Below are 25,112 nucleotides of genomic sequence, written 5' to 3'. Positions count from 1 at the left end.
GAACTGACAATACAAATGGTCTACAAAAAACTAAAAAATCTAAACCCTTACAAATCAGAAGGTCCAGATGGCCTACACCCTAGAGTGCTTAAAGAGCTGGCACAAGAAATTGCAGCGCCATTGCACTACATTTTTGTCAAGTTTCTACAAACAGGGAACCTGTCTGATGCATGGAAGCAAGTAACAGTGATACCCCTCTTCAAAAAAGGAAGCAAATCAGATCCAAGTAATTACAGACCTATCAGTTTAACCTGTATCACATGCAAAATACTAGAATCTTTACTTCACGATAATATATTACAGTACCTACCCGAAAGGAGCCTCATTTCACTCGCACAGTTTGGATTCCTCAAGAAAAGATCAGCAGAAAGCCAGCTACTTGTCGCTACAAACACCTGGAGAAAATATATGGATAGTGGGATGCAGATAGACATTTTATATTTAGATCTCAGAAAAGCCTTTGATAAAGTCTCACAAAGTCAACTTCTTCGAAAACTACAGTCTATCGGTGTTGGCGATGCTATTCTAAAGTGGGTTCTCAACTTTCTGAAAGGAAGATCACAGCGAGTGAGACTGGAGGGATACCTTAGCAGCAACGAGACAAAAGTCACAAGGGGAGTGGTTCAAAGTAGTGTTCTGAGGCCTTTACTATTTAATGTTTACATAAATGACCTACTAAAAAACATAGATTCAGAGATACTGCTTTATGTAGATGACATAAAAATCTTTTGCGCAATAACAAGCTTTGAAGATACAGAAATACTACAGCAAGACTTAAAGAAAATAGCAGAATGGATGAAAAAATGGAGCATGGAAGTGAATACAGAAAAAAGTTGTCACATTCGGCTAGGCCCAAAACACATTTCTCGGCACTACTGCTTTGAAGGACAACAGATACCTATACAAGAAGAAGTTCTAGACCTGGGAGTGACAATAGACAGGGATATGACTTTCACCAAGCACTACGAGCCAATCATGTCTAAGTCATCACAAGTCTTGGGAATTATTCAAAGAAATTTCTCTCTTACTGACTCAACACTGTTTTCTATACTCTTCAAATCGTTAGTGAGTCCAATGATCAAATATGGTCATACAACAACCAGACCGTTTTTTTCAAAAAGACAGCAATGCAATAGAAAAAATCCAAAGGAGAGCTACCTAATTCGTTCCATCACTTAGAGACTTATCATAGCAAGACCGTTTGAAAAAAATGTCGCTCCCAAGTCTCTCATACCGATTTTTGAGAGGAGATCTTATTGAAGTGTCCAAAATATGCAACAGACACTACGACAACATCCCTCCAGAAGAGATAATAACATTCAAGAATAATAACCTGAGAGGTCACGAGTTTAAGCTAACTGAAGAACGTTTCAGAAGAGATGTTGGGAGATGGGCATTCAGCAACCGCATTGTCTCCGAGTGGAATACACTACCATCAGACACTGTTAACTCAGATTCAGTCAATGCATTTAAGAACAAAATTGACAAACATTATAGTGATAAAGCATTTGATTATTTAAATTTTTGTAGATAGAGGCGCAAGCCTGTTTTCGCAATATATTATTATTATTATTATTATCTATCTATCTAATATGCAGAATAATTGTACCAAACACATTTTGTATGCAGACCCGTTATACTTTACCCCCCCCCCCCCTAATTTGCAAATCTATAGCCCAAATTTATTTATAAAGTAAAGAAGAAACTAACGAAAAAACCGGTGTGCTCTCGAATTTTACACAGCGTAAACTTGAGTGAGTGGCGCATAATACACAAGTACCAATATTCCTTCCCCCTACGGAAAGTAAAAAAATTAAAACTCAAATAAAATTCCTGGGGGGGGGGGAACGCCTAGAACCATTTCAATATTGTATAGAGAAATTTTGGGATATTCAAATATCCCATCAGGTTATTTTCATTTCAGATGAATAACCCTTGCTTTTCGAAGCATAACCAATGAATTCATAGAAACATTAAAATATTCCTTGTCTATCATAGGAAATATTTCTACATTAATAGAGCACGTTAGTGCGTATTTTCCTCTGATTTACCTACTTTTGGACTTTTGTACGCTAATAATGTCGGGTACTCCAACATTTTTTTTTTGTCAATCCGATTTAGCAATAATTACTGTTTTGTATACGTGGAACGTCTAAGCCAAATTGAAGTGAGGAGCCTGGCTCAAAAAGAAGCTTAGCTTACCGGTGCATAAACAGTAAGCTTTATTTACTTTAAAAGAAATCGTTAGCCAGAAAAACGAAATTTTCCACTTTCCCACTTTACAACTAAAAATTGCAGCAGGACCAGACGTTTTTCTGCCTCATCAGACATCTGAAATACAGAAGTTACGTAGGAATTTGTTCATCCGTAAGCTTCCCAGACTCATGGTGGCAGAGCTTGCCAACTCACACTACTGACCTGTTCTTCCCCAAGTGCTAGAATTTGCTACATCGATACTCAAATCCATCTCCCGAAGGACACGGGATTACAAGTCAAGCATCTCATCGTCTCAGCTAGGGTGATTCATGGTGTTGCACTTTGATCCAGAATAGCCTGCCAAAAGAGACTGCTTTCCTATAATTCCACTATAAAAAGTGTATTTTAATTTTATTAGATTTCGTCCGCGACTCATTTTCGTAAGCGTATGTCAGTGAGGGAAGTAAATATTCTTATCTTTTTTAAAACCTGATCAGTTCCAGTTTGAAAATTTAAAAATAATAAAAAGAATAGAGACTTAAATTCTACCTCATTTTGACGACTCAGTCTTTGCAGCCATACGTTTCTTTATAAGATTGATATGCTCCATAGTGCTAAAGAGTCTCATGTAAGTTTAGTAAGCAGTAAGTGTTATCAGGTACCCCCAAGATATGAATGTCAGCTAATCTAACCTAATTTGATGGTATATATAACCAATATAATGGTCCGGAAGCTTCAGATCGACGTTTTTGTGGGGCATATTTATGAAAAAAAGCTCTGAAATATTTAATTTCCTAAAGAACTTGAGTTTGCACATATACACCTTATGAGATTCCTGTATTAGATTTAAAGCCAGTAAAAAGAGCAAAAAGGTTTTGAGTCACGGGATTTCTTACAAGTAAACACTCTATTTCTCAGTAATTTTACTCAAAAAATATAAAAAGGGTCTACCTTCCAATGTCTCTTGCTAGATCGCTAGCTCTTTCGCGGGTTTCCCTGGAAGAATTCTCGCTGCCCATATAACAAGTTACAAACAGCTTATTGCACAAATCCTTTGGACTGTTTGGCTTATAACTGCCATCTCCAACTATACGACGAACATCTGATAGGGCTTGTGTGTCTATAACAGGGAATAGAAGAAAAAAAAGAAGGTATTTGATATCATATATACAACTAAATTTACAAATTAGTGTTCACCTAGTAAAAAGCGAACCGTGTCCCATGCTAAACGAGAATTAAAAAAAAAAGATATAGGAGAGAATATTTAGTCAAACAAACAAATGATATAGCTCTTAAATTGATTCCAGATATACAATATTCACTAAGCGTGGGGGTACCCTGTAGAAATAAATTTCTATAAGGAAATATACTTGATCATGGTCCCAGCAGTAGCTGCAACCTACTAAGGAATTTTACAAAAAAAAACAAACGAAAAAAAAAAAACGGGCAGCCCCCTGAAACACTTACCCAGATCTAAATGTAAAAAAAACCAGTGAATTCAGTAAATCAGATTTCCTATAAAAAATTGCGGGGCTTACGCCAGCTTTACTTCTCACTCAGACTATTCGTCTTGGCTTTTTTTTTTTCAATGAGCCATATCTCTCAACTTTTTCATCACAGTCCACCAACACGATTTTAATTCCTTAATCCATTCCTATCTACCTTAGTTCTACCTAAGGTAGATAGGCATTAATGTCTAAAGTAAAGGTTTAATATCTAAAGTAAGATGTTTAAAAAGACGTCACGTAAGATGATATCCAAAATATGTCATGTAAAAAATTCTCTAAGAAGATATTATTTAAAAAGAAAATGTTATTTAAAAGGATGTCATCCAATGATGTTTAACATCTAAAGTCAGCTTGTATCAAAACCCCCCAAATTGTTGAATTTCATTTCTATATTTTACGTCAAATTTACAGATTTTTTATTCGAACAAACCTGATAGCTCTGGTCGCTGCGTAGTCAAGTTTGCGCCTGTAGAAACTTTTTATAATAACAAATTTATTAAAAATAAGTCTCGCCACCTTATTCCTCTAGACAGATGGATGTATCAACATAAACGCGACTGCTATATATAACGAGGTCTTAGCTAAAGACTCTATCGAGATTGAAAAGACATACACTGAATTAATACAAATCCCCTACCTTAGACCCTTCAAAGCCAGGAATGGCGCATAGGGCGTCTACAAAGTCTCACCAGATATCTCGGGACTGAGCTGCAGCCATAACATCCTCCCACTGTGATTAAATACACAGCACTGCGCTTCTCAGGTCCCGGTCGTACTGCCGTCATAGAATGTGTCTTGGTCAGCCTCTTTTGCGTCTCCCCTCGGAGCGCCACTCAAATAATGTTTTTGGGAGTCAACCTTCTGGCATACGAAGGACATGACCAAGGTAAGTCCATCTCTTACGCATCAGGAGGTCACTAACTAATGGCTGACCGGTTCACTGACGGACTTCTATGTTGGTGACATTTTCCTGCCAAGATATGTTCAGGATCCTTTAAAGGCACCTGTTCTCAAAAGGTAGGACACGTTTTTCCAGGTAGATATTTAATTTCCATCATTCGCTAGGATAGAGGAGGAAAATTCTGCAATACAAATGCGAAATTTGAAAACACGCAGCCAAACATGAAAGCCATTCCCACAACACCAGTATTGATAATCCCAAAAAGGGAGTTGCACAGCAAATACCAAATACATGCAGACCTCCAGTACCATGTTTTGATGAAGTGTTACATTAACTGTGACTTATCGATCCCAATTTGACACAAGCGACAACGTTTAAAGAATCCAACTCGAACGTTTTAGAGATGCAAAATGTTTTAGCAGCTAATCCCCAGCAAATTTAATTACGCTCTTTGGACACTAACAACACAGAAATGTCTTTGGACACAAAGAGGGTAACCAAAGAACGTAACCACAAAGAGAGTTCCGATCGAGCCAGACACCCGGGACCATAACTATTGCGGTTGACCAGGTTTTATTCAAAGAATTCCGCCAGCCGGCCAAGTAATTATGGAAATGAAGAGGCTTTGACACCTCCCCCCCCCCACCATCTACCACAAATTTCAAATCATTGTATGAGGTGTAGTCCATAAAAAGGCACAAACTATGAACCTATTTGTTAGGTTATGGTTGACAAGTAGAACCATTTTTACCTGCATTATATACAAAGAATAAGCTTATTTCTATCAGTGCTTTTCAAGATTAAATAATAAAACAAGTTTTTTTTTCAACTGAAAGTAAGGATCAATATTAAAACTGAACACTAAAACTAATAAAGAGAAATTATTCCGTATATGCAAGGGACTCCCCCTCTTCAATACTCCGCTATTTACGCTAAAGTTTGACTTTTTGTCACAACTCTTTAAGAACGACTCCTGAAACATAAGGGCCGTTTAGTTAGAATAAGAAGGTGTTTAAAGTAATAAAGAACGTAAGCATAAAGAACGGGGTATTGAGGAGGGGTCAGCCCCTTTCATATTCGGAATAGTCCCTGTTTGTTTTTTGGCTAGCTGCCCTCCCATCTTTTTGGTCACTTACAAAAGGACGCTAGAACTTTTAATTTCCCTTCGAATAAGCCACCTGCCGATCTTCTAGGACCATTCGTTCGATACAATCATCCTGGGGAAAAAGTAAAAAAAAAAAAAAAAACGCATCCATGATCTTTCTTCTGGCAAAAAATACAAAATTCCACATTTTTGTAGATAGAAGCTTGAAACCTCTACAATAGGGTTCTTTGATACTCTGAATCTGATTGCGTGATTCTCACTAAGATTCCTTGACTTTTAGAGGGGATGGTTACCTCCCTGTCTTGAAAATCAGGCAAATTTTGTCAGGTTCGAAGCTTATGATGAGTAACAGTAAACTTAATGAATCTTATTTATTTGGAATCAGCATAATAAGTCGATTCTTTTGATGTACCTATTGGTATCAAAATTCCATTATTTAGAGTTTAGGTTACTATTGTGCCGCGTCACTTTTTACAACAGTTCGTGGTAACGAACTGTTTGATAAGATCGGTTTTAATTGGCTAAAACTTAGGCATCAGGTACTAGAAACTCGGTTTCTAAGGGTCGTTGAAGTTCCATTTATATATTAATCGCGCAAAAAACTAAAGGATGACTTACCTGCAACTACAACTACTCAAAAGAATTAAAATTTTAAAGACTAAAAACGAAAAGGCTGGGGCGGTTCATCCATCCCATGCTTTGTGGGGTGTCTTTGAATCATTTTATGTTCTAAATTTGGGAACCAAGCTTTCATTTTTAGAAAAAACATCATCAATTATCATATTTCAAACATCATGAAATAGTTGATATTTCGGTCCTATGTCCAAGAGCCGTCTTCAGCATAACACCAACAAAAATATATATATATATATATATATATATATATATATATATATATATATATATATATATATATATATATATATATATATATATATATATATATATATATATATATATATATATATATATATATATATATATATATATATATATATATATATATATATATATATATATATATATATATATATATATATATATATATATACATAAATTACACTAAAATGCGAACTTTAAAACTAAAAATGTTTTTTTAAAAACTTTTCAACAGCCCTAGCATCATTACTTCAACGAAGTTCAACCAGGACTGATAATTTATCAGTCCTGGTTGAAATTCGTTGAAGTAATGATACTAGGGATGTTTTAAAAGTTTTTTAAAAACATTTTTAGTTTTTAAAATCGCAATTTTAGTGTAAGTTATATATATATATATATATATATATATATATATATATATATATATATATATATATATATATATATATATATATATATATATATATATATATGTACATATACTTTTGTTGGTGTTGTGCTGAAGACGGCTCTTGGACATAGGACCGAAATATCCACTGAAAATTGAATTCCACTGTCTTGAGAAAAATTTTCCCTATTGTTTTTAAGTGTGTTTGTTTGTTATGGAAAGGCAGTGTGGTCTTCCTTGCAATTAAGATAAATGCTGTATTTATTATCATGTTAAAAATAACCCAAATTTAAGAATAATACATAATAAAATAATAATTATACCATAGCCCAGCGCAAGTTTGAGTGATCAAAATCTACAAGTACGTTCAGGGCTTACACTGTGACATTTAGAATTAAGATTAAAGAGGGGGTTGTGGCTTCTCTATTATAAGAGACAATTTCCGTTCATTTTATTCTCTCTAATCATATATTATTATAAAAGTTCGACTCAGGAAAAAAACACTACGCATGGGGAATGGAAGAAAGTACGATACTACAATTTGACAGAATAAAATAACAGTAAAACAGATGAAGTAAAAAAAACAAAGGACACGAGAAAAAAACATAGTAAATGTCAGCCAATATGACTACCCGCTTTATTATGGAGCTTCTGAAACCTCTTTTACATCGCTTCAAGGGATCCAGTACAGCGCTAGAGGCGCATACAGCACAATCGTCAAAGAGCAACTGCTACCTTTAAAGGCAAGCTTTAGTTTGGCGTCAATAATCATTTTTTTACAGCTAAATTCACTCACCATCTTCTGAGAAACCTTATTTCCTTTTGCCACCGTCTTTCAAAGTGCCAGAGACAGGACCGTCGGCACACATCACAGTTAGATTATCTGAATGAAGAAATGTCTATTATGAAAATAGCTGTATTCAGCGCTTCATATACATCTTAAACCGTCTAGATAAGAGGGTGATTTTTTCAGACATCTTTCAATTCCTTCAGGTTGATTCAACAACTGCAAACAGACTTGCTGATTAAACCCGGTGAAAGACTAGCTACTTATTGGGTTCTTTTGATGTTCCGCACTTTACCACCATCTATCACAGTAGCAAAGGCAGAGACGGAGGCAAAAGACATAATTAGATTATCAAGTGAGGCTAGCTCGAAAAGAACTGTATTCAGTGCTACACATCCATCTTGAGCAGTTTCGATAAGAGGTTGATTTCATCAGTCATCTGTCAATTCCTTCAGGTTAAGATTCAAAAAATGCAAACAGACTTACTGATTAAACCCTGTGAAAGACTAGCTACTTATTGGGTTCTTTTGATGTTCCGGCCGATAACCAATATTTCTTTCCCGATATCCGATAATGACACTAAGCCTCATATCGGCCCGATAATATCGGTTGGCCGATATATCGGTCGGGCCCTAGTTAGATTATTATGGTGAGGAAACATTTAGCTGGAAAACAGCTGTATTCAGCACTAAGCATCCAGCTTGAACCGCTTCGATAAGATGGTGATTTCTCAGTCATCTCTCGATTCTTTCAGGTGAAGATTCAACAAATGTAAACAAATTTACCAACTAAACTCGGAAAACACTATCTAATTATTGGGTTCTTTTGACATGCCCGTTTTTTACCACCGTCCATTACACGCTTAAATTATCTGAAAGAGGAAACATCAAGGTAAAAATAGCTGTATTCAGTACCTGGCCTTTTACCACCGTCTGTCAAAGTGGCATAGACTGAGGCGTCGGCAAACTTAGATTATCTGAATGAGGAAAACGTCAAGGCTGAAAATAGCTGTATTCAGAACTAAACATCCATCTTGAACGGTCTCGATGAGAGGATGATTTCATCAGACATCTGTTGATTCCTTCAGGTGAAAATTTGGCACTGAAAATTATTGATTAAGTCATGTAAAAGATTAGCTGCTTACTAGATCCTTTTGATAACTGGCATAATGTTTTGTGAGCATCCAAAGCCTCGTCTCGATAAAAATCCTTAACCCTGCAGAAGCGGGACCGGCTTCAACTGGACAGCCAATCATAGCCTTAGAAAGTTTTGAAGGCTGTCCAATTATGGTCGGCTGTCCAAAAAGATCCACCTATAAAAAATGCTACTAGCAGAGGAAAAGGTGTCGATGAAGATGAAGCTTAAACGATTTCTTTTCTTATTGTTTTGTTACAAAAAAAATATAGAATTTGAGGAATAGTTAGAGCTTACAATGTAAAATATAATTTAGAGTAAAGTAAATGGCCTACTATAAATCAACAAAAATTAATTGATAGCTTTCAAGAGAGCTCCACTTACCTCCCTGCTCGACAGCATTGAAAACTAGGGTGCACATCGAAAAGACAAGAGTGGCTGAACTACTAGAATCAACACCGCCACTAAGGGGGAGAAAAAAGCCACCTTGCCCAGATCGTCTGCAAAATAAAGTAGCAGTAGGTGACAAACAGCAGTTTTCACATTTCTAGCTTCATTAGCTTAGCTTATTTTGACAAAATACAATCACAAACACTCACTTGATTTTACAAGTATAGACGAGGTTTGAATGCAGAACTCACCAGTAGGAGGTGAGTTTTCCCTCTTCCCAATTCTTAAATTTAAGGGTATTTACTATAACTAAGGAAAGCTCTTTACAATCATGTGCCAAAGATACTTCATATTTTTTTTTTTTTTTTTTAGGAGTACCATTTGATCCTGGGTGAACCTTTTTTCCAATAGTAGAGTAACAATTTCACTTGTGCTTTGCTGAAAGTGACTTAGAATGTAACAAACATCACCGCGGTTGGTGATTGTTCGTTTTTTTGTTGTTGTTTTTTTACGTACTAGTCTTTGTCATAAAATAAATTATTTAGCCGTAAAGATGAATAGTCGCTAGGTAATAAAAATGATTGTTTTCTAATTTATACTTAGTAATTTTTTTAACCAAAATCCCCAAAAAGATCGGCACAATCTTGACAAAAAATTTATATCTACATATAAGACAAATTATTCCAGATTTAATACAACGAAATTAATATATATATATATATATATATATATATATATATATATATATATATATATATATATATATATATATATATATATAAATCATCTGAAACAGGAGGGCAATATGATGGTAAAGAACATAACCTCCTAAAGAAATATGTAGAGCACAAATACTATCGCAGCATTTTGAGTATACCTTTTTCAGCTTTTTAACGGCATATATATATATATTTGACAGTAATATGGAATTGTTTCTAATAGATATTATTGCATTGACACGACATAAATTGCTAATGTTGCGTTCATTGACAGTTAAGGTGGAATCAGCAATTGACAGTCCAATGACAGTTAAGGCTCGGTTAGTGTGCAAAGCACTGGCTAGTTTTAAAAGATACACAAATCTTTAAACAATTTATCAACTTTCTTATTTTGGAATTCAGAATTATATAGAGTATGATTATAGGTAGTAATTGTTTACAGCTCATGTATACATGTATATACCAAGCCGCCTGACACCAACGCAGCTGCGCACGCTCTTCCTCTCGAAACACATAAAGGCTGGAGTTAATCCAGATACCCTTAAATACTAATAAAAAGTGGCAATAACAAACAAAATTTGTATTGTAAGTTAATTATATTGAATAAAATTTTTTGCACTTTAGTACTACAGTAATAGTACAGAAACAATTTATTCAATTATTTTTATCACTAATGAAAAATATTCAAATAATATTTGCAAATACATTACATATAAAATGCAGAAAGACAGAAAAATGCTTAATAGATTGACAGAGATGCCCCTTTTGCACTCTACAGCAACTCTGGCAAAACATAATATCAAATTTGTAAGATAAATATTAGCTATTAACAGGGTTATTCAAATTATATTTATAAAAGAATTTGATAAAACTATGTACTTTTAAACGAAAAGGGAAGAAAGAAGGCCTTTACGAAAAGGCGATTATTACAGCTCGGAGCCAGAGCAATTAATTTTAAATTTCAGGAGTCAAAGTCGGTATATTGAAAATGTATCAAGTCAGGGTTAAAGCTGGTATAGCTTATAACCGATTCCAAAGCCCTGTACAAAACAATTAGTTAAGAAGAAATTGAACTTTTTGCAAAGCCACAACTAAATAAAACGGAACTCAAACAATATCACGTCCCTTAAAAGAGACTTGGACGAATTCACGTTTAATCCCACGAACACAAATTAGAAATACAAAACTATTAAGTAAATCATAAAATATAATCCTTAAAAGTAAAAAGTAAAAAAAAATTGCCCGAGAACCATTTTATGTCTATTCATAACTGAAAACAACAATTTTCTAAGATTTTCTAATCAGTTTTCAATTTTCTAAGATTTTATAATCAATTATAAGCAACTTTCTAAGTAAAAATAAAAATTAAAATAAAACATTTTTTGCCTAAGAACCATTTTAGGTCTTATTCATACCTGGAAACAGAAATTTTTAAGATTTTTTTTTTTGCTATTTCAAAATTAAAAGAAATTTAGAGAATTCCAAATTTTTAGGGAAAGTTCCAAATTTTTTTTAAATTACAAAGTTTCATAATTAAGATATTTTAGAGAGTTCCTAATTTAGGTCAGTGTTGCGACACTGAACCGTGAAAACAAATAAGCTAATTAGTTCTTTGGCTTATAAACTAATTAGTTAACAAAACTAATTATTTAAACCTGACAAAACTTTTTCTTGCGTAAAAATTTACCGATTAACAATATGCGAATTTTCAAATACAATTATATCTTCAAAAGTAAGCTACACCTTGTAAGGTATTTGGTGCAATATGTTTATCATTTATTTTTATTGATTTATCACCCACGTTGCTTTTGTTTTAAATTTAGTGCCCGCTACTACCAACAACTGGATAGCTGCATATGGATTTCTTTATTGTTTTTTATTTTTTAGCACAAATGTGGTTGTGTAAGTTTTCACTTAACCAACTCAAAAATCAGATTTTACTGTCCTTGGTACTCTAAGAGATGAAACTACGCCTGTATAAAAAAAAAAAAAAAAAAAAAAATAATACACTAGCTGACAAAAAAGCGAGCATTTAATAAGGCACTGTTTAAATCTATAGTTTGTATAAACATTAACCAATATTAACCGAACTTGTATAAAGTGATGATGTTGAGACTCTCATAATGTGGCTAATTTTATTTATTTATTTTTGAACGGTTATTTTTTATTGTACGTTTTTGTTTATTATTGTCCTTTAGCTTCTGAATGTTACTAAAGATGGCTGTTGTATAGAACCGTAAAAAAAAGAAAAGAAAAAAAAGAAGAAGAAGAAGTCACTGTCAGCAAAATCCTTGTTTACATAACTTCGTGTTTTTTGTCCGTGTCTGTTACAATTTCACAATTTAGGCATTATTCAACTACACACGACCCATTCTTCCCAGGCTGTGCAGACCATATACTGACCTTAGGTAGTAGACCTAGGTAGGTATCAAAAGACCTAAGATGGATCCGCAGAAGAAAAAAGATTTATTTCGATGTCCTTTGTACTTCAAATTTAAAGCTACAAAAACAAGGTCCAATTACTTACATTAGTTCTTCCTCCAAAAAGAATAGGACATTCTATTGTCAGTTGAATTTTGCTGTGCCTCCACACCAGCTACCCAAAAAGACCCCATTAAAACAGACAAGCTTACAAAACGATAATGAATTAACTTAAAAACTCAAAAGAATAGAAGTCAGTTTTAGAAAGATTGATAAAAAATCACGGAATAGACTTTTCAACATTTTGTAAAAGATCTGTTTAGATCTAAGACCGTTGCTTTAACAAGATTTCATTAGAAACGATCGTGCAGACGTTGTACAGCCTGCTCACAGGCTATGCAAACAATGTACTGACCTTAGGTAGTCCCACATCCAAATAGCTGGAGCCAGACAGATTTCCTCTTCAGGGGTATGATATTCCCAGACTATTGGTAATGTCAAATTTTGAAACCCTTCAAGGTGGCTTGGAGAGCTAAGTGCAAAGTCTACTTTGATCCTTGTGTAACTCGGAGAGGAAGAAGCAGTAAGCGTTCTCGACCGAAATTTATTTCGATAAACGCGAATGTCCTCAAGGTTGATTGTTGCAGCTGTAGTTTCCTATGATATGAAAAACAGGATACCAATCTAATGTAATAACAGATAAGCATATAACAAAAGATTACACTTTCTTAAGCTGTTTGGTGTCACATATTTTTAATTTATTTTTGTTGATTTTTTATTCACGTTTCTTTTTTTTTATTTGCTTCATTTTTCCTATATTTTGTTTTTGAACACATATATGCCTGTGTAAGTTTCCACTTAACCAACTCAAAAAATCAGACAACAGATTAAAAACAAAATCAATATAAGCCAGGTCGTATCCTGGGGTGTTAGGGGGTTCAACCCTCCCCCCCCCCCCCATCCAAAATGTTTGTCCGACTTGTAAAAATGAAACAACAATGAATATAAACAAATTTCTATGCGTTTTTGAAGTTTTTTTGTAACCCCCCCCCCACCCCTGAAAAAATCCTGGATACGGCCCAGGACATAAATTGTTCCATGCATTTATCCCCTCAATTCAAGAAAGCAACAATCTTTTCTCAAGCCTAATTATAACGTACTTAAACCGTATAAACAAAACGACTTTGTCCTAGCTGATAAAGTAAATTTCCCTAATGACGGTAATAAGCATTTATCCTTACAGAAAAAAGATGAACTCACGAAAACCCGGAGAGAACAAATATTTCCCTGTGGAAGATGATTTTTTAAACCACATTGGCCTGTCATAATATAAAGAAGAAACGATCAAAAATGGGGTTTTTAAGGCCAAACGAAAATACTGAAAAAACACAGAAAGCGAATGTTTCGAGAGAACCGCCGCCTCTCTTCTTCAGTGCGAACAAAAAATATTTTCAAGGAAATTGCAAAAAAATAAAAAATAAAAAGCAAACGCGGAAAGTTAATGTTAAAACAAACAATAAAAACCAAAAATTAAAAGATTAATAAAATTCAATAAAGGCCAAAATTAGAAGAATAAAAACCAAATATCTAACAACCATAAAGCGAGTTATTTACCAATATCCGCGATTTGCACAAAACTCAAAAATTTAAACTGCCATCTACGGATAATAGCGAACAAATGACAAATAAAAAAAAATTCATTCACTCAAACAAACAAACCAGCAATTCAAAAAATTGGAGAACTATGTCATCTGACTTCTGATTTCAATAATCAGAAAGGAGATAACCTAAAAAGGAGACTCCAACTGCGGGATCCCCGAAATTTTAATAATTGTATTCCTTGCATAAACCCTTTGAGATCTAAGTGGTTGATTACGCGTTTGATTTTGCATTTTGAATCAAACGCGTTTCAATCATCGTTTTGAAGATGACACATTTTGAATCAAACGCATCATCAACCACTTAGACCTCAAAGGGTTTCTGCAAGGAATGCAATTGTTAAAATTTCGGGGACCCCGCAGTTGGGGTCTCCTTTTTCGAAAACCAGGCAAATTCTCTCAGGCTCGTAGCTCTCGATAGGTAACATTAAATTGGTGTATTAATTGCTATCAATTTTATTGTTGAACTCCCCCCTTTCTTAAAGTTCGTTACCACGAGCTGCTTGAAAAGCCGTTTCCCTTTTTTTAAACTTATTTTTCAGTCCGAATAGGCCATGGAAAATAGGACACTGAGCAGAAGGAAATTTCTGTCACTTTCACAGGGGCGCAAAAGAAAGTGAAAACACTACTACCACTGTCAGTACAGTGTTACCCAGCAGAACTAAAACAAAGCAGAACTAAAACAAGCCTAAAATGAGCTTAGATTAAGTTTAATCTCAAATAATTAAAATTTGGGCTTTAATTAAAATCGAAAGCAAAAAATAAATTTATAATCAAATACACTCATTACTTACAGTTCGTTACAACGAACTGTTCGAAAAGCCATTTTCCTCTTTCTTTTTTTTCAAACTTATTTGTCAGGCAGAATAGGCCATGCGAAATAGGACACTGAACATAAGGGAATTTCTGTCACTTTCACAGTCCAAATTTTGTCCAAATTTTAATTATTTAAGATTAAACTTAATCTAAGCTCGTTTTAGGTTTGTTTTAGTTCTGCTGGGGAACACTGTACTAACAGTGGTAGGTGTGTTTTCACTTTCTTTTGCGCCCCTGTGAAAGTGACAGAAATTCCCTTCTGCTCAGTTTCCTACTTCACAGGGGCGCAAAAGAAAGTGAAAATACTACCACCACTGTCAGTACAATTTTACCCAGCAGGACAAAAAAAAATAAAAACAAGCTTAGATTAAGTTTAATATTAAATAATTAAAATTTGCCTTTTAATCAAAATCAAAAGCAAGAATACAAATGTACAATCCAGTACAAAAATAGGGGCAAAACAGGAATGATGTCTCCAGTTTCGTTTTGACAAAAGCAAGTCTTTTATCTTCAGCTAAATTTAAAGGAAAAGTAAAAAAAAGATGAAGAAAATCAAGAGAAATGATATTATATCAAGGTTTTTATAATCAGTATTAGAATTTTGCTGGATCATGCTAAAAGTCATGTTTGTATCCAGGGAGGGAGGTTACATGGTTTGAACCCCCCCCCCCGCCCTCAAATTTTTTTCCGACTCGTTAACAAGTAACAAAAATGCACATAAGCAAGTTTAATTGCATTTTGTAGACGTTTTTGTAAACCCCTCCCACCCAAACAAAAGTCCTGGATACAGCCTTGCTAGATGTCACTTGTTTTTCTTTTTCTTTTGGTCATATTTGAGTATGTTCTCCCTTATCAGTTCTCTGATAAGAGAACTTCAGCATACGGATAGTTACCACTTCATCCAGGGAGAACTGCTGAGTCCTTGTCAAGATATCTCCATTCAAGGAGATGCAAGAGCCACCATTGAAGTATATTCTTTGTCCATCACAGCCTCGGAAGTTTGAATAAAGATAACAGCCTCCAGACTTGGATGTGGCACTTTTGACTAAATCAACGGCAACATAGGCTTTCCGAAGTTCAAATTGAGATCCAGAGCCGTTGATAATTATCTCCACGCCATCTAGACCCATATCGATGTGTGTACTAAAAAATATAGAGTTCAGAGTAGTCTGTTTCCAATCACTATATTCCAAATCATGACAATAAGAAAATACAATGTAATTGTACGTCCATTTTATAGGCAAGCTTGTGAATCAAAAAGGGTAAAAGGTAAAAAAAAAGGTAAAGGATGCGGCACTAGACCCTTAAGCACCGGCGGTGCTGATCTCCGTTTCGTGGCCCTTCAGCCAGGAAGTGCAATGGGGGGCTGGGGGCCAGCCAACCTATGCTTTCGCAAACCCTTCCTGTTTACCTTCCCCAGATTTCTCCAGGTACCCATTTAGAGCTGGGTTGACTCTGGCTAAGCTTACAGGGTCACACCACTGACCCGCGTCCCAAACTAAGAAACTGACCACACCAGGGATCGAACAGGGATAGAATTTACACCAGGGGGGAAAATTCTAGAATGTTTCCTAGCAGGTATACTGGAACATTTTTAGGGACTGTATTTTCCTGAAATTAAAAAGAAAATGTTCCTCCGTTTAGTCAAACAAAACAATATTCATACTTTCTGGTGATGTATATTTCATTAAAACTGAATATCCCTATTTCCAGCACAAAATGGGAGAATTAAATGGCTTTTCTAAAATTTCCAGGAAAATAGGTATCAGCTTTTAGTTTTCTGCCGTTTACTTGGATCTCCTATCTAAGCTGTACAAGTTATAGCAAGGATACCCAATCAATTCTAAATAGTTTTGTCACACAAACTAAAAAAGTTTATAGTAGGGTGACCCTTTAAGGTATAGTATCACCTTAAGAGAAAATGAGTTGCTGACATAGAATATACAAGGTTCTTCTTTTAAGGGCCCCACACATGTACCTTTTTTCGGGCACTGATTTCAGCAGTTTAGTGGGCGAACGATAGTGGTACAAAAATAATGCCATTTGCACAAGATGTTCAAAACTAAACATCATGGACAACCAATAATCAGGTGAAGGTTATCAATAGTTGCATGATTGATCTCAACTCATTATTTAGTTCTTTTATTATTATTATTATTACATTCTTTTATTATTTTAAAATTTTTCTTTCATTAAAAAAATTTTAATTAAATTTTGTTCTTTCATTATTAAATTATGAAGTTGTTTCATGATTAAATATGTAACTATTATTATTGATATTTAGATCTTTTGATTCTCCTGCTGAAGAGAAGGAAACGATTGAGGATTTTTTTTTTTTTTATGATCACGGTGAAATTTGGTACCGCTTTTGTAAATCAGCACCAAAAAAAAGAAAATTTTTCAAGCTAAAATCGGCGCCTTTTTCTTTGCAAATCGTCAACAAAAAAGCTACGTGTGTTCTAGGCTTTAGAGTTTAACTTTGTTCGAAGGTTAAGCCGTGAATTTATACATTTGCGGTCTAGGAATTCTGATTAAAAACTAATTTATATAAGACACAAAGGTACAAAAATAATTTTTTGGCACAATGAAGGAACAAACTCAGGTTAAACACTCTATCGCCCAAAAATATACTAAATAAATCAAAATTAACAAAAAGAGCTAAAACGTAACTGCCTTTTATGTTCTGATGTATTTGGGATCAGGTCCATTTTTCTTCAATATCCGACAGTATTCAGCATGCACGTGTTCATTCCATAGTCAGTGAAATTTATTTTACATGTCTACAAGCGTCCTGACTAAAACGCACTCCTTATTTGTCACTCACAGCGCCAAGATTAGTAGGGGTAAAATCGAGGTGATATCCAATCAATAGGTTTTTGAGGTGTTCCGTCCCAATTTTAATTTACCTCCAATAAATTAAACAGATCTTGATGGTAGCTATGGACTTTATAATTTTTGAAGAAAAAAAATTAACACTAAATTTAAATGCATTCCGTGCTGACTATTCACATAGGCTTTAAAAAACGTCAAAATCTACATCAGCAATCAAAGCTCTATTTTTGGGGCCCACAAAAATGACTTCTTTGATGTTTCCATCGTTAACACCTAGACATTATCTTTTAAATAATGAAATCCACCACTGTTTTTATCTTAGCCTTCACAAAGTTCTTGAAAAGTCCTAAATTAATATGCAGTGCATTTAGAATTATTGCATCAGATATAACTAATAAATCATTTTCTCTCCTGGCGTAAGACATGCACACATTCGACATTCCTTCCTGATATTAAATAAAAAAAAACAAGTTTTTTTAACTGAAAGTAAGGAGCGACATTAAAACTTAAAACGAAGAGAAATTATTCCGTATATGAAAGGGGCTGTCCCCTCCTCAATACCTCGCTCTTTACGTTAAAGTTTTTTATTGTTTTAAAAAATAAAGTTGTGTGACAGATTCAAACTTTAGCGTAAAGAGCGTGGTATCGAGGTGGGGACAGCCCCTTTCATATATGGAATAATTTATGTTCGTTTTAAGTTTTAATGTCGCTCCTTACTTTCAGCTAAAAAAAACTAGTTTTTTTATTTAGTTTCTGAACGTTTTTGAATTAATTCAGCTTTGATTTTGGCTCACCGAACATGACTAATTAAACAAAATTTGCATATTAATTTTACTTTTTCGCTAAATGTCTTTCTCGAAATTTTGTTCTGACGTAACTTACGAATTAACTTACGTAACGAACTTCTATATTCGTATGTTTTATTACGTATATTAGGGAGTTTTCCCCTAGTCGATAACTTGCTCTTTACGCTAAAGTTCGAGTTTTGATCGAATCACTAACCCCTGAATCACAAAGGCCGGTTAATTAGAATAGATGGCTTTTATGAAAGTACTAAAAAAAACTTTAGCGAAAAGGGCGAGGTATTGACTAGGGGGCGAACCCCCTCGTATATGTAGTAATTTCTTTTCGTTTTAAGTTTTAATGTTGCTCCTTACTTTCAGTTGAAAAAACTTGCTTTTTTTATTTAATTTCTGATCGTTTTTTAAACAATGCTGGGAAATCCGGCGCCCCTTCATAGAAATGTCCCTTCCCCCAAGGAAACATTCTCCCTGGAAGGATCCTCCCCCGACACCCCCCCCCCCCATCAGAAAAAAATCCCTCATGAAATGTCTTTATGCTTTCCATTAGCCAATACTACATGTAAACAACGGGCAAAGTTCATAACTTCCAGCCCTTCCCTCGGGAACTGTGGGGGATTAAGTCATCCTCAAAGACATATTTATTAGATTTTCGACTATGCTGAACAAAATGGTAATCTCAAAATTTTGATTGGGTTACTTTGAGAAAAAATGAGCTTGGGAGGGGGCCACGTTTCCCTCAAATTTTTTTGGTCACTTAAAAAGGGCACTAGAACTTTTAATTTCCATTCAAATGATCCCTCTCACGATATTTTAGGACTACTGGATCGATATGATCACCCCTGGGTAAATAAGAAAAGACAAAAAAACAAATAAACAAGCATCCGTGATTTTTCTTCCGGTAAAAAAAATACAAAATTCCATATTTTTGCAGATAGGAGATTGAAACTTCCGCAGTAGGGTTTTCTGATACGCTGGATCCGATGGTGTGATTTTCATTAAAGTTCTATGACTTTTTGGGGCTGGTTCCCCCTTTTTTCAAAAATAAGGCAAATTTTCTCAGGCGCGTAACTTTTGATGAGTAAAACTAAACTTAATGAAAATAAAAATTTGATTTTATTGATGTATCTATGGGTATCAAAATTCCGGTTTTTAGAGTTTGGTTACTATTGAGCCGGGTCGCTCCTTACTTACATTTCGTTACCACGAACTATTTGATAATGATTCTTCTTGTCTCTGCTGTTCCATTTACAAAGAAAACAACGAAATGTCATACGGCCATGCTGCAAATTTATTAACGATGCAACTACCTTAATATCGCAACAGATTGTCAAACAGCACTTGTACTCTTTTTTTCTAGCAAAAATTTCAACTCTTTATATAATTATTTCGTTAACATATTACGAATATACGAATATATAGTTATATTACATATATGATATACGTAATATAAAGTTATATTACGAATACCATTTAATTAGATCAATGATAAGAATGAAATTGTTTGGCTGAGATCAGGGCTGCAACCAAAGAAATTATGACAATATCTTGCTTTCAAAGTAGCAAAAATCTGGTAAAAAAAACTGACAACATTAGACAAAAAGTTGCCTGATGAGGTACTTTCTGCAAAATAAGCTTGATATATGAGAAGACATTGATCAATAGCTTTTAGCTCAGAGACGGTATTTTATCCAACACTCCGAAAGAGTTTGCTGACCTGATGTGCTTTCGTCATCAGCATGGTGACTGATCTCTTCTTCTTCATTTACTTGTAAAATTAGATAAAATGAAAAACAAAACAAAAAAGACCAGGTTCTACTAATATTCTGAAACCATCTTTAGCAACGTTTTTAAAAATCACTGCTAATTTGCCTTCCGTTTTCAGGCAGCTACTACGACAGCTTAAGCTTAGCCTGTTTCAGTGAAGTTTCTTTTCATAATGGCTTTTTGGAGTTAGCTTCCAACATTCCGTTTATAATGGCCATTCTTCTTTTTATCAAGAAGATTCTCTTTGGACTCTCGCAGGTTAACTTTTTCACCGGTTAGCATCTTTTATTTTCCTTCTTCTTCAGCCTCTCATCTTTTGCTACTTGTTTTAAATGCATTTCTTTATTTTCGTCCCTTTCCACCTCTAGATAGGCAATATTTTGGCTACATTCCAATATTTTACTTTACTTTTCGTCACCTTTATCACAAAAAAAAACTACTCCAGAAGTGGTCGATTAGAGTAATTCTGTTTCGAAGGGTAAGGGCAATCGCCTAACTTTAAAAAGCTCTACCGACCACAGAAACAGTCATTTGGTAGCACTGTATCATTGGATCACCAGTGCATTATTTAGATCAAAGGCTTTTCAACATGAATTTACAAGTAAATCTTCTGAAGACTTTGACAAATAAGACGAAGAACAGAAGAAAGGTGTTTCTGCAGATCTTTCAGCATGTCGGCCATTTTCTTTGTAGCTATTCGAGTCATGGATTCTAAATGGGACGGAACTTACTTAAAAAAAAAAAATTGTCTGTATTCTCAAGTATTCAAAAACTATTCTCAAGATCACACAGGGTAGCAGCAACTAGCAAATAGGGTAGCAGCCCACACACAAGGTACACACAAAGCAACACACAGGGTAGCAGCCTCAGCAACTAGGATCCACCACCGAAATTCAGCATATTTTAGAAATCAGTTCTTAAGCAAGCCCAATTCTGTCCAGATTCTCTCATTGCCCTCTATTCTAGATGGCTATTAACTCATGAAGTAATAGATTGGGATCAACAAGTCATGAACCGTCTGGTCAGTAAGACTTCATGGTCAGAAGTGATGAAAAGGAAAAAAAAGAAAGAAGAAAAAAGATCAATTCTGGTAATAAATGGTAACGTATTAAATGGTAAAGAGTAATAAATGTAATAAACAGTAGTAATAAATGGTAAGAAAAGAGGACAGAACAATAGTATCGCGCATCTTCAGTGACTGAAAACATATATTTTGATCTATTTCATGTGTGTTAACGTAAAAAAAAAAAATAACTTAATTATACTTCTTTCCAAATTTCTAACCATTTATCTGCTTTGGCAGAATTTCTGACTTTTTGTAATAAATCTGACATGGTGACAGATCGACATGATTTAGTTCTCTGATAGTTAATTTTTATCGGAAATGGGGTTCCACATCCAATAGCGTGTTCGTTTTTTCGAGTCAACATATAGCACCGTGCCTAAACATGATGCAGCGCATATCCCCACCAAACTGCGGTGCAACACTTATTCCCATCAAACTCGTACCTCGGGGTTACCATACAACACTGTTTCACTTAATTAAAATTTCGATCCGGGTTACAGCGGTAGCTAGCAACCTAGTAAGAGACAAACACGTCCAATAGTAAAAATTTAAATAGGTCACAACTCCTAAAACTAGAATCAGATCAAAACAAAAAGTCCATTATTAGAACCGCTTTGTCTGAAAGCCCAATATAGGAAACTTATACTCCCTTCGCTTGAACAACAAGGGAAATACACAGGCTTGAAAATCAAGAAAGCTTGAAAATTAAGCTCTCTATGATGTTCCAGTGCCCCGCTATCTGAGGAAAAGAAGAAGAAGAACCAAGCTACGATGTCGTAGCTGGAACCACGATATTCTGCATTTACGGCATCTTTTTTTTCTTCTTCTTCTACTTTTCCCCAGATAGCGGGGCACTGGAACATCATAGGGAGCTGTTTAATGGCTCATTAAAAAAAAATTGATGGGGTTAAAACCTCTTGTAATTAAAAACAAGTCATTTTTAATATAAATCATTCTTTTAAATAAAACTACATTTTCGTTGCCAAGATTGATGAATGACGTCATAATCGTGGGTATTTAATCATCACAATAGAGAGCTGTTTAACGGCTCATTTTAAAGAAATTGCTGTATATTGAAACCCTTTGTAATTAACAAAAATAATTTTTAATATAAAATCATTCTTTCAAATAAAACTACATTTTCGTTGCCAAGATTGATTAATGACGTTATAATCGTAGGTATTTAATCATCATAATAGAAAGCTGTTTAATGGCTCATTTTAAAGGAAGTTGCTGTATATAGAAACCTTTTCTAATTAACAAAAATAATTTTTAATATAAAATAAATTTTTACGGAAATTACATAAAGGACCGATATAGTTCATTATAAATGGGGTTTCGCCAGATATAGCTGAAACCTAGCAAAGAACAAACCACGACACATAGAAACTAAAACTTAAGATAATATCTTTTGAAAAGTTTTTTTATCCGGGGTATAGTACCATACTGAGGGTCGTTTCATACTTTTCCAACTGAAAAAAAAACATTGGCTTTTTCCTGTTGTAATTTTCAAAAAGTTTTACAGCAATTACATAAAAAATCAGTGTATTTCATTATAGCTGGGGATTATTTAAGTTTCATCGGTATCGGTATATTTTAAACTTAGTTAGCTGCCTGATTCTCTGAGGTTTATCTCTTACTATTAAAAAATAAGAAAAAGCCTTAAAATTTTTCCCGTTTGTAATTTTTGAAAAAAATTTTCTCCTCATCGTCAAGGATGTTATCGTAATGAACATTGAATTTGCATATGAAACTGAACACTGGTACACTTACACAAACACAGGAACATTCGTTATAGTTAAAAAATGTTAAAGAAGAATCATCCATTAAGATACCTTGCGAAAGTATACTGGATTTCGCCGTGTCCCTAATTGAAGGTTGACCAGTTCGATGCCACGTGTCGCAAGGAAATGTCAATAAAAAGTCCATTTTTTATGACCTAACCCAACTGTTGCGGCATCCAGGTGAGTGTGATACGATATGATTTATTAACACAAAAAGCCCTACTGGGTCATGGTCAATACACATTACACTTCAAAAATAATAAATGAAAACACGCTTATTATAAACAAAAATAAGATAAAAATATACCTAAAGAAAATGATCTCTATGCTCCATGCCCAGTCTAATATACCTTCCCAAATTCTTTATCCCCAAAAAATTTCTATCTCTTAATATATTACCCACCAACTCCTCCCTTTCGAACCACCCCGAAAATTTCCTCTCTTAAACCTCTTAACTCCTTACATAAACATAAAAAAAATGAATTAAATCATCATTTTCGTCACCACACATCGGACAAAAATAGGGACCAGCCTTCGACCTAATCTTCCTCAAATATTTTCAGGACATAAGTTAGACTTTTTAAATTTGTAAAATATCCCTATTATACTCTTGCCAGAGAAACGGTTATTTGATTTTCGATCCATTGTAAAGAAGATGGAGAGAGGCAGAGGATTAATGCTACAAATATTTTCATGGAAGTTTCATAATTAACTTAATGATTTTAATGTGTAACAATTTTTTTTTTCGTGAAACCATAGCCTAGTCCTCAACACGTACAACTGAAATTAACATGTTATCCACGCAAAATTTTTACATCTGTTGAGTCACCTTGTTGAAACAAACTAACTCTATACAGCAGATGAGACAATTAATTTTGATCGCACTTGAATATGATACATCGCCATTTCTACAGAGATGATACATCTCTGTAGCCCTGCGAATATGTGTAGAGGTGCTTTTGTGCCTTTAAAATATAATTCGATTGTGAATAAAAAATTGAAACAAAAACTGTAAATAAAACCGTCCTGTAACAAGTAAATAAAACTTTCTTATTTATGCATTGTTTAAAATTGTGGTAGCACTTTTTTGGGCTGTGTTTTACATGGGTATTGTAGTTCTTTTTTTTAATAAGTTGAATTCAATTATATTCCAATCAACGACCACATAAAACAAAAAAAGAACAATTGTAAGGAACAAAACGAGATCAAACAATTCAAGAGAGAAAATACAATACCCAACAAAAATAGCCCAGCATACTAGAAGGCCTAGAGTCTCAAAGTTATGATCAATGTTAGAAGATGTGTAAAAAACAAAACAAAATTAAAGCAAAAAAAAAAAATTAAGACACAAAAATATACAATAAAACTGAATATTCCGCAAGCCGACTGCCATAACAGTTGAAATTCACTTGTGTCGCACCTGAATGTTCACGTAGCTATAATAATGTCACAAATATGAAGGCGTTTTCACCACTATGAAAAAAAGAATTCAATTGCGAGCAATATAAAAAAAAATAAACTAAATTGCAAATAAAACTGTCCTGTCAAAAACAAATAAAACCTTCCTGATTATGCATTGTTTAATATCATGGTAATGTTTTTTTGGCTTTGTTTTAGATAGGTTTTAAAAGGAGCCTTTTAGTTAAATTCAAAACAATGCTGTTCTTATCAGACAACCATACATAACGAAACAACAAGAACAATAATAAGAAATAAAACAGAACAAAATGACAATGAATGAAAACACAATACCAAGCACAAATAGCCAAGTCAACTAGAACGTCCATATATGAAGCCTCTACTCTAGAGTATGATCCATATTAGCAGATATACAATGACGATTATCTGATATAGTAAGTACTTGTCTGACGCTTATGCTGTGTAAGGGGGTAAGAAACGACCCGGACACTTAAAGGATCAAGGGCAGAGAGTAAGAGGAAACTCAAAATCACCTCAAAGAG

The 25,112-nt window shown here is 34.3% G+C and overlaps 1 protein-coding gene across 3 annotated transcripts in view; it reads right to left on the bottom strand.

The window, feature by feature from the left end:
• Nucleotides 1–25,112, bottom strand: part of Nadsyn (NAD synthetase) — a 149,984-nt gene that overhangs the window by 75,311 nt on the left and 49,561 nt on the right. For all 3 annotated transcript variants that reach the window (XM_089089881.1, XM_089089883.1, XM_089089882.1), the window contains exons 6-9: nt 15,796–16,045; nt 12,844–13,085; nt 9,283–9,398; nt 3,148–3,316 (exon numbers count right to left, since the gene is read on the bottom strand). In XM_089089881.1, coding sequence (XP_088946007.1) covers nt 3,148–3,316; nt 9,283–9,398; nt 12,844–13,085; nt 15,796–16,045 — 777 coding nt within the window. The remainder of the gene's footprint in view (nt 1–3,147; nt 3,317–9,282; nt 9,399–12,843; nt 13,086–15,795; nt 16,046–25,112) is intronic.

The sequence above is a fragment of the Artemia sp. Qi Xiang Cuo genome, chromosome 5, assembly GCF_049724085.1.
Source record: "Artemia sp. Qi Xiang Cuo chromosome 5, ASM4972408v1, whole genome shotgun sequence".
Lineage (NCBI taxonomy): Eukaryota > Metazoa > Arthropoda > Branchiopoda > Anostraca > Artemiidae > Artemia > Artemia sp. Qi Xiang Cuo.
This window is presented reverse-complemented; position numbering and strand designations above follow the sequence as displayed.